This window comes from Solanum stenotomum, chromosome 9 (genome assembly GCF_019186545.1).
Source record: "Solanum stenotomum isolate F172 chromosome 9, ASM1918654v1, whole genome shotgun sequence".
NCBI lineage: Eukaryota > Viridiplantae > Streptophyta > Magnoliopsida > Solanales > Solanaceae > Solanum > Solanum stenotomum.
In genome coordinates, this window is record NC_064290.1 from 57077883 (window position 1) to 57095525 (window position 17643).

Below are 17643 nucleotides of genomic sequence, written 5' to 3' on the forward strand. Positions count from 1 at the left end.
TATTTATAGTAGACCCCAACTTAAAATAAAGCATCTCCAAGCAATTTGAAAAATGGAATACAGAAGCGAGAGCAAGAAAGATGAAACTCTTTTCATGGACATATTTTAGCACTTGTTAGTCCTTTCATGCTATGTAATTGATTCTTGGGTAATTTATCAAAATTTTGAGGTTGGCATTGAAACAACTTTACTACAGAAAATTGAGTGTAGATCTCTGAAGTTTCGAAGGCATAAAAAATAAATAACATCCACTTAGAATACCAACTCATTTCCATATATACAAGTTCTTTTGGATTCATTTATCCAAAGCTCGTTAAGTATAAATCTAAATTAAAATGTGGAACTTGTCAAGCTAGGATTCTGTCCTGTGCAACATTGATCAGGATGAATAGTAATATCAAACTTTGTACAAACTCTTAGATAAGAGCAATATATATGAATATGGTCATCAGCAACCTTGTGCATTCTAGGAAATTGTACTACAAGTATACAACCTGAGAACTGATGAGTGAAAAACTATATGCTTCTAACCTTTGAGATTACGAGGATGATGGGAAAACCGTTGTCAACAACTTTGTGGTCTGTAATATTTCGGAGGCATAGATGGGCATCTTTCATTCATATGGGGGTACAGATCCATACTATTGTATCCAGGTAGTTCCATCCGGTACTTTCCTCGAATTTGACAGAAAGGAAGCTTCACATTATCATCTGCATTGCACCACTTCGGCAACCGGCTTGAATTGTTCTCGAAAAACTTGAGAGAGTAAGCATCTTTAATCTGCACTCCCAGCAATAAATATGTTACTTTTCGAACTCTAGAAGTTGAATCCAACATGAAACTTCCCCTGTGCTTTTCAATTAGATGAACCATCAGACCTCAGGGTCCAACAGCAAACAAGTAATGCAAGAATTGTAATTTTCTTTTTTCCGAATGATAAAAAAATGATGCAATTGTTTCACAAACATGAGCAATATTAAGATAGAGGATTGGATAACTTTCCAAGAATTGAAATACTTCTGGTTTAAAATTTGGTTCCTAACTTCCACATTTTTTGGCACCAAGATACTGAAAGGTATGCAAGAGTACAGTAAAAAAGTTCCTATTTTAGGGAAGTGGACAATGGACACAATGTTTAAACTTTAGACAACCCAAACAATACGTACACCAGTTTATTTGGAACTTAACAGAATTGTAGCAAGGATTGACGAAAACATGTACTCCATCCCAATTTACGTGATGTAGTTTGAATGGATACAAAGTTAAAGAAATACAGGAAGACTTTGCAATGTACTAAAATACCCCTAAAATAAATGAATTTTTAAATAGACGAATACACTTTTGCAGACATTTTTCCAAATAAGTGGGACCCAACATGAGTAAAATAGTGTCATTAAACATTTGCCAAATAAGGAAATATGTCATTCTTTTTGAGATTGACTAAATAGGAAAGTGTCACATAAATTGGGACAGAGGGAGTATTTAGGAGGGATGTGAAGAATAATAGGAAGAACGAGTGCAAGATACCTCACTACACATACAGACATGTGAAACTCCCCACCCCCAACAAAAAGAAAACCCGCCATCCACAAAAAGGCAACCAAGAGAAAAGGAAAAGCAGTTTTAGATTCATCTAAGTTCATATCATGCAAATGCCCTGGAAACCAACTCACCGTGAATTCTGTAACCTGAATTGAGCTTGCAAGTTCACCAAATAGTCCTGCTTCCTTATACATCTCAAGAATAAAAGCAACACATGATGTCGACTTTCCATCACTATAAACCCAATCATCCTGCTCTGGAATAGCCAACAATTTGGCAAAAGAGAATCCACGCTTTTCAACTTCCACAAGAACATCAGGAAGACTAAGGTTCTGCATGGGACAATATAGATCAGCATGTAGTACTATATGTCAAGTCAGTGATAGAGGTCTACAGTAACTTAGTTTTGCTTGAGATATATGAGAGTTCACAAAGCAGAGTATATTTTCAGTATAACAATGGCTTTATGCCATCAATCTTTGTGAATACAGTATTCTAATCTTCTTTAAATAAGTTACTCAATCAGCTGCTTTAATAGTGTTTTGTCCACTGTTTTTATCTCAAAAAAACAGAATCATCTCATCAAATGTGATTATACAAAAACATAACCTTAGTTCCGAGTCGTTTGTTCAAGGCTTCATTCCACATGTTAGCAGCATATGCAGGCTGAAGTTGGTTCCAAACAGTCATGACAGAAGCAACCTGCACCAGACATCACAAAAACATCAGCAACAATTATGTAAAATAACAGGTTAATTTTTAATTAGCATGAATCTGTTTATTTTAAAAAATAAAAAATAAGAATAGGAGAGCGACAATTGGCTAAATCTCAGTGGATCATGGTACCAAGTCCACTCTGCCACTTACAATTTGCAGGATACAGTAGCAGCTATTCAACATACAAAACCAAGTGCCACATGACCCACTTTATCTATAAATGCCTGTCATTTATACTTGCTTAATGTCAGTATCGTCTCTTCCCATCCCTCACCCTTCATGCTCGTAAATTTCTGATTCCTATTGCCTGTCTCATATCACAGAGAATAATTTCAAGCTCATTCATGACTCTATGGTGCTTCAAGTTTCTTACACCAAAACAAATACCATTTCAGCTCTCACGAGACATGAGATAATAACCGATCATCTATTCACTGCTTAAGCATCTCATGCATACTCTGTGGAGTTCTATAGAACACTTGACTCATAATAGAATGCTATAGCAGTGAAATGAAGCTCCATGAGAAGAAATTGATGATAAAATCAAGTTAAAATTCAAATGGGTATACCCTTATGGAAATCTTGATAATGTTTGATGCATGAAACCTGCGTGTGAAATGCACACATTTACCCCCACTTCATGTGCCAACAATATTATTTCATTAGCTGAGCAACTAAATATGCTGAGGTCTACGTTACCCTCTCTTACTAATTATGTTTATTTGTGAGGACATAATTCAGTACAGAACAACTCTGACTATAGTCGCAAAGCAGAGGAATCAGGAAGTAGAGGACTGTACGAAAGAAAGCAGCTTCGACATAATGCTGTAAGCACAAAATTGGCAAGGCTGTAATATGAAATAATATGCATTACCAGATTAGCATCCAAGGGTGAGGGGTAATTTCCATCGACTGTGTCTATCCAGCTAAATATTAAGTTGTGGAAACCATAAGGCATGCCTGTCATGCTTTTTGCATATTCCCAAGCAGCAGTTTCATTAAACTTGGCACGGAGGTCAGGGTGCAAAGGGAGCAATGCAATATGTGGATTGGAATCATCTTTTGTCAGCTCAAACTCCCACCACTCTTCCCAAGGCAATAGAGCAATAACATCTTCTCCCTGAAAGAAAATGTGGACAATGAAATTGGTGCAAATATGGTATAGAGATTACGTTATTAAGTATATGGTCATTCATGCTTAAAGTTTTTCTTATATCTTCAACCTCCCCCAAGATGCCTGGGCCGAGTCAAATACCCAGAACTACAACACACAGACCTTCCTTTCAAGTTGTTAGCGCCTTGGATATTGTGCTGTGTCTATTGCATGCCACAAGTTGCTATCAAGTTAGTTGCGCTTTAAGTTTGTGCAAATGTTGAATAAGGGTCATATTAATATGATACTCATACAACGTGATATTTGAAGCCAACATTGTAATAATCATATCCTTGTCAAAAAAATAAATAAATTGTAATAATCATACTGATATCTATAACTGTATACGCCACAAAATGTGTCACTTGAGGCTTGTGAGAACACAATCACAAACTTGAGATGTTTTTTCCTTAAGTTTGCTGATTTGAATATCACTCTTAGCCCTTTAATTAATTGTTCCAACGTGTATCATTTTTATCTCTTTCTTTTTTATTCATTTGAGATAGAGCCCTTTATTCCCTAAAAGTTTGATTCGCTATCAATGCTCCTTATTACTTTGTCAAAAATCCAGAATTCCCTAAACATAAAGCTTGAAGTTTTCAAGAAACACGAACGAGAAAGTACAAAAAGAGATGAGATAATATTCTCTATCTGATTCTCCTTCTAATCTTCAATTTCTTTATTGCGTAGCAGACATTGCCCTTGCTCCCCATTATAAGAAAGAGTAAACACCAAATAACAATATAATGTGAAAACAAAATAGTTTAGGACTCTACCTTATCATTCTCATTTCCAGATTCGCCAACCCATAGTTTTCCTTCGGAGTCTCTCAAGCAAACAGCAGAATGGCCAGCATAAGCTCCTGATACCCATTTCTCTAAAGTCTCAAAACCACCCCAACGACCTCTAATTTTTGATATTGCAAGAAAATCTCCAGAATGTATGTCATCAGTATTAGTAAGGTTGGTAACCCATGGCTGCGGACGTTTTTCAAATGAAGAACCCATATGTTTCTTGAGAAAACCAATATTTGAGTTCTCACCCCATCCAGTGTTCGAGAACAAAGGAAGCACATCCCATAGTGCTGAAAGGGTTCCTAACATTCCTGCTTGCATTAGGAAAATTGAGATACCTTTATGTTTGACCTGTTTCAATTTTATTCCATTAGTATCACGAATTATGCTTAAATTAGTGCCTTTCTAACTTCATTTAAGAAACGATTGGGACTCACATATTCTAACTCAGCTTGAGACTCCCACTCTTTGATTTCAAGAGTATGTTCACGAGATAATACATAGTAGTCCCATGTTACACGATATGGGGTTGCAAAGACATAAAGGTCCATACATGTCCAACTGTGTGCATTGCTCACCTGCAAAATATTTTGATTTGAATACAAACATTGACATATGGAGAAGTAAAAGAATCCCGCTGATAAAGCAATGACATTAAAATGGGAACTCTTTTCATCCAAGCATTGAAAAAGAAGGCACAAAAAGTAATATATAAAACAGATAAAAAAATACAATTTATAATTTTCCTCAAAAATCTATCTATATACTATGCAGAGAACAAATCATAATTATTAATAATGCATACGGATTTGGCCTTCCAAAATGTTTCCATTCTCAATAAACACCATAACATTGGTATTTCAACATATACCTGAGCTACAATTTCAACTAAATTTTGCCAACATATAGTCAATGCAAAGACTGGGATTCCGTAAAATGATGCCTCTCATCCACACGTGTGGAAAAGTTCAGTGAATAACATCAATCAGATACAAGTCAACTTTTGGAGTTTCCCACAAAGAGGAGTAGAGCAAGAATAAAGATTAGGTTTACTTCCACCCATTTTTCCACATCAATCTGGCTACCAATCAAGAGATCTCTAATTGAAAAGGATAATCAGGACCGGCAGTGAATCACCTAGATAAATTTTCACCGTAATTATACTCAAAAAGAGAACATACTAAACACAATCAATGAATCAATCAACTATGCCTCAATCCCAGCTAATTGTGTTCAGCTATGTCAATCCTCTACATCCATTCCACTCCATCTATATTTCAAGGCAAATTATTGATTCTCTTCCCTAAATCAAATCTCATGTTTTTACAAGTCTCTTACCATACTATAATTCTACTGGTAAACACCATACCTAAGTGTAACACTAACAATTAATCATAATTGAAAAATACTAAAAGAACAAGTAAAAATATTTCATTTTTCACATCCAATTTACCAAAAGAAACAAAATGAAGTACAGATCTACGGTACTATTTACGAGTTCGCGTGAGCCCAACAGCTTTTGCCCGAGCCCTGCATATGTAATAAGAAATCCACCAAATATCCATAAATATTTGACCATGAACCTAGTTATTACTGTATATTAACTTGAGTTCATTAGGGAACCCATAAAATTCAAATCTTGGATCCACCTTAATCCTCAAACTCCCCAATAAAGAACCATATTGACTTTTAAGCTATAACTGTCAAAAAGCTCTTCTTTGGTATAAGGTTGCACTCAATCAATAAACACATATCCAAGAACTTCTACATAAGAAAAACAACTACAGATACAACAAAACAATATGAAATTTCAAAAAATAGCTATAGCAAGTAGTTACTTGAACGGGGAAATCTCAGTAGCTCAATTGGTTGACTAGCTAACCTTTCACCAGGGCAAAGATTCAATTCCCCATCTTGTAATCCCCTTCCCTTACCCCTACACCTACCTCCAAATATATATATTTTTTAAAGTAAGTACTTGAATAAATAGCAAGATAGATTTGGGGAAAACCTTGATATGAAGGGTTCCTCCACCAAATTGACTATTAGATTTGTTGTGAAGCTCCAACCAAGCAATATTCTTGAAAAAGCAAGCACCTTTCCACTCCAGTGTATTATTCCCTTCAATTGAAGCAACCCCAACAAAACTGGGCATAATATCTACTGCACTGTAAAGGGAGTTTAGTATCGGCCATGAAACTTGTCTTGGTAATAAAGGCAAAACATCTTTTGGATGAAATGGTGTTTTAAACCCATGAATCTGCCATGACAAAAACTGAAAAAGGAACAAGAAAGTGATAAAGCTGTGATTTTTCAAGATTACAGCCATGGAAGTCTTCTATGGAAGCTTTGTTTGTTCAATATCAAGAAAATTGTTGGACTTCAGAGCTCATAGAAAATGGATTTTTCACCATTTATATGAAAATTTGCTTACGTGAAGATCTTTTCCAGTTTTATTTATTTCGATTTTTTTATGAGAAAATGACAAAAATGGTCGTTTGAGCATATGTACATTGAAATACTTTTTTGTTGATGAAGTAAAAGAGACCTTGTCTTTTAAACTGATTAATAGATTAAGACAAATAAATTAAAACGAGATTTAACGAAAATAAGCTGAAATAAAGATTTATCATAAATATCAAATAAGTTTTATCGGATTCTAAAATATGCAATATAATAAAATTTACTAATAACTTTTAGGTACTTTTAAGTCAAAATAATTTTTAAAGCTAGTGTTTAGGTGAAATTAGAAACATGTTTATAAATATTTATGATTTTTGACTTATAAGTTTTTTCTTTTTTGAAATCATAGAATAATTTGTAGCTGCTACAACCTTTACCACAACCCCTATCGTGATTATGTGGTGAATTTATAAGTTATAAGTCAAAACTTAATATAAATTACACATTAAAAAGCTACATTGAACTTTAAAAATTAATAAAAATAATAGAAATTACAAAAATGGTAACAAATGTAAGTTCCAAGTTCCTTTACCTGATAGTTTTCGATAAATCTAACAGAAAAATTAGGTAAATGTTTGACGGTACTAAAGTTACTAATAGCTTTTAGGTACTTTTAAGTCTAAATAATTTTAAAAGCAGTTTGCTAGTGTTTAGGTGAAATTAAAAACATGTTTATACATATATATGATTTTTGACTTATAAGGATTTTCTTTTTTGAAATTACAGAATAAATCGTAACTGCTACAATCTTTACCACAGCCTTTACCCTTCGGGTGAACATATAAGTTATAAGCCAAAAAATAATATAAATTACACATCAAAAAGCTACACTAAACTTTAAAAAATAATATATTAAAATTTCTTCACCCTTAATCAAAGTTCTCGTGTTTAAACCCTTAGGAATGAAAAAGAATATATTAGAAGGTCCGACCCTAAAAATGAACTTGCAGTGTGTGATCCGAATTTAGTTAGGTTTCAATATAACTGTAAAAAATCAAGTGGGAAATCATAACTCTGGATTAAACTGAGTTTCAATATGGATAACAAACGTCGAATAGAAAATCATAACTTTGAATTGAGTATTGCTCTAATATGACTAACAAACACTAAGTGAAAAATCATAACTCGGTAAATAGATGAATTTTCTAAAGTAGATATTGAACATCAAATAGAAAATTATAACTTGAAATATCGATTTAAGATAAATCACAATCGTTATAATAAAATATTGTTATTTATACATGAATGGAGTTGACTTGCACTTTGTTGGCCAAAAAGGCATCGGTCGTTGCTGTGAACAGTAAAAGATGTTAGTATTTCCAAACTGTTTGGAATTGAATGAATAAGCAAATACAAATATCAGTGACCTAGCTTAAGTGCACCTTTACTAATTCCACGATTACGTGCTACCTGCTACAAGTTCTTCGGGATTCATTTTCCCGCTTTCGTTCCATAAAAAACTAAATAACAACAACATACTCAGTATAAATAAAAACAAGGAAATTGTCAAACTTTGTACTAACTCTTGAATAAGAGCAACATAAATGGCTAATAGCAACCTTAGCTTGTATATCCTAGGCATTGTACAACTCCTTGAGAATTGCTCGATGAGTGAAAACTACATGCAATATGTTGTTGAAGTGTGTGACCATCTCGTCTAAAAGCTTAAGCTGTTAGAAGAAGCTGACTTGTATTTATGTTTTCAACAATACTGACCTCTGATACTTACAGAGGAAGATGGGGAAAACCTTGTCAACAACCTTGAGGTCTGTAGTATTTTGGAGGCATAGATGGACATCTTTCGTTCATATGGGGATACAGATCCATACTGTTGTATCCAGGTAGTTCCATACGGTACTTTCCTCGAATTTGACAGTAAGGAAGCTTCACAGTGTCATCGGCATTGCACCATTTTGGCAACCGGCTTGAATTGTTTTCAAAAAGGTTGAGAGTATAAGCATCTCTTATCTGCAGTTCCAACAATAAACGACATCAATTCCTGAAACTCTAGAACTGGAGTCCGACATAGAAAGATAACTTTGTTAGAAGAGACATACATGCTAAACAGAAAAGGCGAAAAGGCAGTTTTAATCAAGTACATGACCGAGGCAAATGCCGAAGCAACCAACCTAATCAGGAAACAGAGAATGCTTCAAAAGCTATCAGACAAACTCACCGTGAATTCTGTAACCTGAATTGAGTTTGCAAGTTCACCAAATAGTCCTCCTTCCTTGTACATTTCAAGAATGAAAGCAACACATGATGCTGACTTGCCATCGCTATAAACCCAATCATCTTGCTCTGGAATAGACAACAATTTGGCGAAAGAGGATCCACGTTTTTCAACTTCAACAAGTATATCGGGAAGACTAAGGTTCTGCGTGGAACAAAATGGAACAGCATTCAATATTGAATTTTATGTCAATCTTTGTAATTACGGAATCTGATCTGCTTTAAAAAGCTATTAAATGAGAAACATATTATACCAAACAGCTGCTTCAAGAGTATTTTGTCCACTAATTGCCTCAACTTAAAGAGGCATTTCATGAAAGTGACTAAAATATATATATATAACCTGAGTTCCGAGTCGTTTGTTTAAGGCTTCGTTCCACAAGTTAGAACCATATTCAGGCGCTATTTGGTTCCAAACAGTCATGACAGAAGCCACCTGCACCACCCAGCCATGTTTGTTAACAACAATAACAAGAAGTAACATGTATATTTCATATCACAAAAACATACAGTAGCAGCTATCTATAACACAAAAGCCAAGTACCACAATTACTCACGTTTATCTACAAAATGCCTGTCATTTCTACTTCTTGTAACTTGTAAGTGCCATTGTTCCTATTCTTATCCCTCACCCTTCATCATCATCAACTTTCTAATTTCAATTGTCTAACATGATATCTCATAGCGTAATTTCAACCTCACAAATGATCATACAGTACTTAAGTTTTTTACAGTAAAATAAAATTTATTTTCAGCTCTCACGAGACACTAATCCAATCAAATATTTACTGCTTCAGCACACATGCATAATTATGTAATTATATGGAACACGTGAATCAAAATAGCATGTTTCTAGCAGTCAAATGAATCTTCATGGATTCACTGACAACATCACACTAAGATTCAAAACAGCCCCATATGGATATCTAAATAGTGTTCAGTAAACCCTTTGGGGTGGCCCAGTGGATTGGGCTTGGGACTTCCATGTTGGAGGTCTCAAGTTCGAAACCCCTTGCCAGCGAAAGCAAGGGGTTTGCTTCTGGGTCGAGCTCGTCACACCGGGCTTGCCTAGTGCGGGTTACCTCTCCTATGTGGTTTGCGAGCTATTGCATAGGAGCGGGGGGTTTTACCCTGTGCGCACCCAAAGGAAAGTGGCTGCGGGTTTCCCTTGTCATAAAAATAAATAAATAGTGTTCAGTACATAAAACCTGCAGCTATGAGACCTAAAATAGTTCGAGGCCTTTGTTATTTCAATATAACTCACAAAGATTGCTCAATAGTCTGTGTATGAAATCAAAACATTTCATCAAATTTCACTTCATGTGCCCAGCGAAATTACCGCATTAGCTGATCAACCAATATTCAGGTCTAAGTTAGCTGTTTGTTGTGATTATCTTTTTTATTTTTTGATAGGACATAGTTAGCCTAAGCAGAGATGACTATACTCGCAAACCAGAGGATTTACTAAGTAAGGGTATGTATGGACCACCTTCAAGATAATAGGTCAAACAAAAAAATGGCAAGACAAAAATAGCATGCACTACCAGATGAGCATCCACGGGTGGTGGGTAATTTCCATCAATTGTGTCTATCCAGCTAAATATTAGGTTGTGGTAACCATAAGATTTTCCTGCCATGCTTCGTGCATATTCCCAAGCAGCAGTCTCGTTAAACTTGGCTCGGAGATCAGGGTGCAAAGGCAGCACTGCAATATGTGGATTGGTGTTGTCTTTTGTCAGCTCAAACTCCCACCATTCATCCCATGGTAATATAGCAATCACATCTTCTCCCTGAAAGGAAGTACAAAGAACAACATAGGTGCAAAAATTAGACATTTAACAATGAAATTTACTGGGAATTATGAATTTGAATTCTCAATGTTTGTAAATTCCTGTCTGGATGATTGTTAATTTTGTACGATAACGTGCTAAACTACGGGAAGAGAAGCAAATGTGATGTTAATCAATAACATTTTAACACTATTAAAGACTAGAGGAACACCAACGAGTTAAACATCATCAGAAAAATATAATTTAAAAATTCCAGCTATGTCATCCTTCTTCTTTTTTGGGTTAGTTGGGAGCAATTTCCAAGGAATAACATCATGTGGAAACAAAATAGTTAAACCACCACCTTCTCATTATTATTTCCAGATTCGCCAACCCATAGTTTTCCTTCAGCGTCTCTCAAGCAAACAGCAGTATGGCCTGCATAAGAACCTGTTGCCCATTTCTCTAAAGTCTCAAAAGCGCCCCAGGTACCTCTAATTTTTGATATAGCAAGAAAATCTCCAGAATGAATGTCATCAGTTGTAAGGTTTGTGACCCACGGCTGTGGACGTTCTTCAAATGAAGCACCCATATGTTTCTCTAGAAAATCAATATTTGACTTCTCGCCCCATCCATTATTGACGAACAAGGGGAAAGCATTCCATATTGCTGAAAGGGTTCCTAACATTCCTGCTTGCAATAGGAAAATGGACACCCCTCTATTTTTTACCTGTTTCAATTTAGTTGATCCATTAAACTATAACAAATGTACACTTAGATCAATGACCAATGAGAATCATTTATGAAACGCTGGTGACTCACATATTCTAACTCAGCTTCAGACTTCCACTCTTTGATTTCAAGGGTATGTTCACGAGACAAAAAGTAGTAATCCCATGTTACACGATATGGGGTTGCAAAGATGTAGAGGTCCAAACATGTCCAACTGTGTGCATTGCTCACCTACATAATATTGTAACAGAAATACAAATATAAATATAAGAAGCACAAAACCTCAGTGTGATCAAGCATTGACACTAAAATCGGAACACTTTCCATCCAAGCATTAAAAAGAAACATGCCATGCTAATAATGTATACAGATTTTGCATTCCAAAACATTTGCATTCTAAATATAGAAGAAAAATCATTCATTACATGCAGTCCAGTAACATCTGCATTTGCAACTTCTCCAAGCTCAAGATGATTGCCACTGAATACGGGCAACATATAATGAACGCAAAGTGTCCAAAGGATGGGTTTTGCAAAAAGATACCTCTTGTCCATAAGCATTCAGTAAGTACTGAATTATATTAGTGGGATAAAACTCAACGTTTGTATCAAGCCATGAAGAGAAGTAGAGCAAAGGATCAAGATTAGTTTAACTTCCATAAAATGTTTCCATCAATCTGGTAACTAAATCAATAGATATCTAACAAAAAAATGGAACTTTCAGAGAAGCTCCAAGGACTCATTAAGCTAACTAATTCCAGGAATCACCTAAAGATTAAGGGCAGCCCAGTCCTCCAAGCTCCCACTATCTACGGAGGTCTACTGTACACAACCTTAATGCATGCATGACCTCCTAATCCCATGACAACTTCCACCATTGTTTCAAGGCTCCCAAAAGATCAACACAAAAAAATGCTAAACAAGGGGAAAACAATTTCACAATTCACGACCCAATTAACAATGAATAGCTTTGAATTAGGCCCAACATCATTCCCAAACTCTACATATAATACACATGGACAAGAACTTCTATACAAGAAAAACAACTAAAAGATACAGGAAAACAATATGAAATATGAAAAACAGCTATTGCAAGTTGTATGTTGCAGGGCCAGAGGTAGAGTATAGTATAAATATTCGACATAGTGCATAAATACATACTCAAATTTGACCTCAGCTGGCAAGATAAGCACTCCAACTTAGAATATGCACATCTACACACCTCAACTCGCCCTCCACTATATCAGTTGAACACTCCAAATTACAAAATAATCATCTAAACACCCCCAAAATTTATGTCACATCAATATCAGGTGTCCACTAGACACAGTAAGAACGAATTGGAGTGTTTAGTTGTCCAACCAAGTTAAGGTGTCTACTTGATAGCCACTATGCCTAACCCAACCAATAACTAATAAGAGCTATGTGTTAAAAGTGTCATTTCCAAACTCATAAACTTCAAATCACGACTCCGCATCTAGTCACTTTATTGAGCCACAACAGCACCAACACCCAAATAAAAAGAAAACAATACCAAAATTAGATTTGGGGAAAACCTTGATATGAAGGGTACCACCACCAAATTGACTTTTAGATTTGTTGTGAAGCTCCAACCAAGCAATATTCTTGAAAAAGCAAGCACCTTTCCACTCCAATGTATTATTCCCTTCAATTGAAGCAGCACCCATAAAAGCAGGCAACAGGTCCACAGCACTGTGAAGAGAATTGACAATAGGCCAAGATACCTGTCTTGGTAACAGAGGCAGAATATCTTTTGGATGAAATAGTGATTCATACCCAATTATCTGCCGCCATGAACAGAAACAACAGAGGAACAATACAGTGCTTAACAAGCAGTGATTTTTCAAGATTACAGCCATGGATGAAGCTTCTTTGTTTTGGGAGTGTCAGCGTAAAAAGACAATTTTTTTTATTTTAATAATGGTGAATGGTGATATTGAGATCAATGATAAAAGTTGTTGATTGATACAATTTCAGATTATTCAGTGAATATTCTGTTTGACAAGAAGAAATAATACACATAGAGAGCTGATTGATTTTGTTTTCTTCACAAATACAAATAAATCACAATTGACTCGAGAGAGTTCTTGTGAAAAATATTTTTCAAACAAATATAAATGGAAGTTAATGTGAAAAAATAGTTCTTTTTCTACCCGATATTCGTATTGAAGCTAGATTATTCTAAATTAGCATCTTATAAAATTCCATTCGAAAAAGCGAGGCTCCCAATCAAGATTTTGTTCATAATAAAAACTCAAACTCAAAATCTAACTCATTCTACGCACCACATTCATTAATAATAATAAAAAATAGTTTTAACACAGTGAGATTGAGCTCAGGGAATATGCCAAAATGGTAATCTGATTTATCAAAAAAAAAAAAAGGTGGGTCAACGGGACCACCACTGAATATGCAATTAATAGTTTTCAAATAGTTTAAGTTTAATTACGTATTTACTTATAAAATCTTCAAATTTTCTAAAATGAGATTTATATAGTAATTGTAAAATAAGTAAAAAGTAATATATGTTAGAATAATTAATAAATTCAAAATATTTAAAAGATGTATGAAAAATTTACAGTTAAAAATAAACGTATTTGAATCTCAAAATAAAAAAATGTATCACATAAATTGAGATAAAAGGTGTAATAATTTTATAACTTTTTATAAATACATATTTATGACATAATTTTCAAAAAATTCATTGGTCAATAATAAAAATACTTAGTTACTAGTTAATATAATTTTTTACATGATATAGATAGTCTCTTAATGTGGAGTATAGTCTTAACATGATGTTTTTCTTAAAAAAAAATAATCATAACTTATGAATTCATTACAAAATTTGGAAATTAAGATTTGGATATTCAAATTATCACAAAATTATAATCCTAATCTCAAATCATATGTCAAACGCGATGTAAATTTTTAAAAATATATTTTCCACTTATTCATAATTAAGTGATTTGACTTTTCATTTTAATTTTTACTCCCTCTCCACTTTTATTTGTGGATCTACTATAGTAAAAAAAATAAATATATGTTTACTATTTGTAAATTTAAAAAATTAAAAGATAATTTATCATTTTATACATATTTTATCTTATTATTATGTATTAATTATTTTTAATTTGTTTTCGAACGAGTTAAATGACTTATAATATTTAATAGTAGTATAATAAAATTAACATTTTATTTATTATTTTTTTTAAAAATGTGTTTAGTTAAATCTAAACAAATAAACATGAATGGAGGGAATAAACTTCAATAGTTTGATATAAATACTTGATACAAAAAGTATTTATCGTGATATAATATATCACCCACTCCCTACCCCATCTTTTTTTTTTTAACGACCTATTTGTTACGTTGAGGTATAATACATAGTCTTTTAATTAACTTGTTCAATTTCTACTTAACAATTAATATATGTACTGAATATTTTACTCACAGACGTAATGAAATAGTTTGAAGTCAAAATTAATGCATCCAAGATTATAGTTTTAATTAACACGTAATGATTAGTGTACCAATCAAACCCATCAAATAAGTTGTTGTTTGCAAATTTTATCTTGTTTTTCTTTTTCCAATTGGTGTCATGTCCGAATTTGTTTGTCATCCTGATTCATTTGAATTTATGATGAGTGATTAAAGATAGAAACGTTCTCTATATTATTTTGTTTTAGAATCTTAATTTTTGAGACTTATGATTAACAATACAAAGCTCTTGTAATCACATCACACATGGTAGTAAGATTATCTAGTACGTAATTAGCATTGACAACAAGTTGTATCTCTTCTTCAGATAAAATTTTCTTGATTTCTCGTACAGTGTTCAATATTTATATTGGAGTTCAAACTAATTCAAAGTCACACCACACAACTCATCTAAGGAGGAAACATTCCCTAACAAAGGAATTTTATATCCAAAACTCGAACTTAACCTTTAATTTAAGACGAAGAAATTTCAGCTATCCCACCACGATATTTAACGGCGGTCCACAAGTAATAATAAATACGTGCGTGAAAGGTCTACCAATATAAAACAACTCAAATTAAAGGAATTTATGTTGTATTTTCCGTCTAGTTCTTTTTTTATTGGCAAAATTTTGTGCAACACAAAATAACTCTCAATACTACTGGCCTTATCTAGTCCCACGCATCTCTTATTTAGACCATATAATAAAGATTCTCATTTGTTTCTTTCATAAAGAGCTTTTTCTTTTCTGAAAAATAAAATAAAATTAGTAGTAACCATAAAACTTCTAGCTCCCAATTTTGAACCACAAATCAATTGGACTATAATATATATTGGATATAAATAATATACCTCTAATAATACTATATGGTATTTTTCTTGGCATTTTGATTTCACCTACAACCTAAAAGTTCCTTCAATATGTCTTCCATTCTACCTCAAAACCATGCCATTAGATCCTCACAACAACGAGCCCTAGATAAAATTGGAACGATACAGAGAAGATCCAGTACAAATCGAGCTAAGAACACCTCCCGCCATGTTCTCCTACCTGCACGAGTCTATTGTATCTCTTCCTCCTCCTCTTCCTCGTCCAACATTGCCACAATCACCACCAAACCACCGCCCGTCTCAGAACCACTAACTTATGACCCACTCACTCCCATCACAAAAATCAAGACTAGTAATACGAGAAGTGTACTAAATGACTCGAGTTTAAAATCCACATGGGCTCATCGAGCCTGGATGGCAAGTGGGTGCACCACCGTGCTAATTCCCATAGCACGGTCTGCAGCAGGGGCACTCGACTCACATATGTGGGCCGGGCCCCTTATAGCAGGCTGCATTGGCTACATCCTATCGGACTTAGCTTCCGGAATTTACCATTGGGGAATTGACAATTACGGCAGCGCCAAAACCCCTGTTTTCGGAGCCCAAATTGAAGCATTTCAAGGTCACCATAAATGGCCATGGACAATCACCCGACGCGAATTCTCTAACAATCTCCATTCCTTAGCACGCGTAGTGACATTCACTGTCCTCCCAATCGATCTCTTCTGCAAAGATCCAACTACTCTGGCATTCGTTGGGGTTTGTTCAGGTTGCATTATGTTCAGCCAACAGTTCCATTCATGGGCTCATGGCACGAAAAGTAAGTTGCCTTCAATGGTGTTAGCATTACAAGACGCTGGAATACTCGTATCGAGGGAACAACACGCTGCCCATCATCGCGTTCCATATAACAACAATTACTGCATTGTTAGTGGAATATGGAACGCGATTTTGGATGAATCGAAGTTTTTTGAGCTGCTGGAGATGATTTTCTTCTTTAAATTCGGAGTCCGGCCTAGATCATGGAGTGAACCAAATTCAGAATGGATTGAAGAAACTGAAATACAATCAATTCCTGCTTCACATTGAATTCAATTACAGTATATTAAGCTATATGTAACTGTTAATTAATATACAATTGATGTACCTTTGATTTTATTTTTTCCGATTAGTATTGGAATGTTATTGATATTCAAATTGAATGTCGCAAATTCATGTAGTCGACACTAGCTTGATAATAGTAATATATGTAACTGTTTCAACTCCAGCCAAATTACTTAATAATGGAATTTTGATTGAAAGTATCAATAAAAATAAGTCATCTATGCTCTACTTGTTTTTTTATGTAGTAGTATTCTTTTTTATATTCATAATATAATTTTTTGACCAAAGAGATTTGAGTGACCATTCTTGAGTCAATATAGCTAAAGTTTTCACTTCAATAGGTTTCTGTAATGTCTTATAAGTATAACAAATCAAGGCTTCTCAAAGCACCCGCGACTCCTCTTTTTGAATACCACTCACTTTCCTTAGTGAGTTCTTTTTTAAGGAATTTAAGATTCTTTAAAGAGAGACGAATTTAAGATTTAAATATGCGGTCAAGGTTAATAGGTGGAAGAAGCTATTATAGATATACATAAGGAGTTCCTCAAACAGTTTGCATCCTCCACTTTCAACTAATTATTCACTTTCAACTATAAGGTTGTAAGTTCGAGTTATGGAAAAAAAGGAAACAGAGGAATATAGGGTTCTCTGCTTTTGGCATAGCTGCCTCCACTAGGAGGCTCGCACAACCAGCTATTAGCTCAATAGTAGAGTGCGCCCTTGATAATTGTCTTGTTGTGTCTAGTTGTGAGGGACTCCCAAGAAGGATTGAAATAAAAAGGTATTTTAAAAAAAGGGACCTCAAGT

The 17643-nt window shown here is 34.4% G+C and overlaps 2 protein-coding genes across 3 annotated transcripts; one reads left to right on the forward strand and one right to left on the reverse strand.

The window, feature by feature from the left end:
* Window positions 1–233: 233 nt before the first annotated feature.
* On the reverse strand, window positions 234–13459 carry LOC125875742 (uncharacterized). 2 transcript variants are annotated; one of them, XM_049556772.1, is made up of 8 exons: window positions 12976–13297; window positions 6219–6235; window positions 4645–4785; window positions 4190–4558; window positions 3135–3380; window positions 2153–2245; window positions 1675–1875; window positions 234–781 (listed from the first exon to the last, which is right to left on the reverse strand). In XM_049556772.1, exons 1-8 carry the CDS (start codon window positions 13280–13282, stop codon window positions 566–568), a joined length of 1590 nt encoding a protein of 529 aa, XP_049412729.1. In that variant the 5' UTR covers window positions 13283–13297; the 3' UTR covers window positions 234–565. The 2 variants fall into 2 exon arrangements, with proteins under 2 accessions (XP_049412729.1, XP_049412730.1); XM_049556773.1 differs by lacking the exons at window positions 234–781; window positions 1675–1875; window positions 2153–2245; ... (2 more) ...; window positions 4645–4785; window positions 6219–6235 and adding exons at window positions 8156–8638; window positions 8847–9047; window positions 9246–9338; ... (1 more) ...; window positions 11036–11401; window positions 11494–11634 and having other exon boundaries at window positions 12959–13459.
* Window positions 13460–15778: 2319 nt separating this feature from the next.
* LOC125876475 (fatty acid desaturase 4, chloroplastic) lies at window positions 15779–16845 on the forward strand. The gene has a single exon (XM_049557660.1). The coding sequence runs from the start codon at window positions 15823–15825 to the stop codon at window positions 16819–16821; it is 999 nt and encodes a 332-aa protein (XP_049413617.1). The 5' UTR covers window positions 15779–15822; the 3' UTR covers window positions 16822–16845.
* The last annotated feature ends 798 nt before the right edge of the window (window positions 16846–17643 follow it).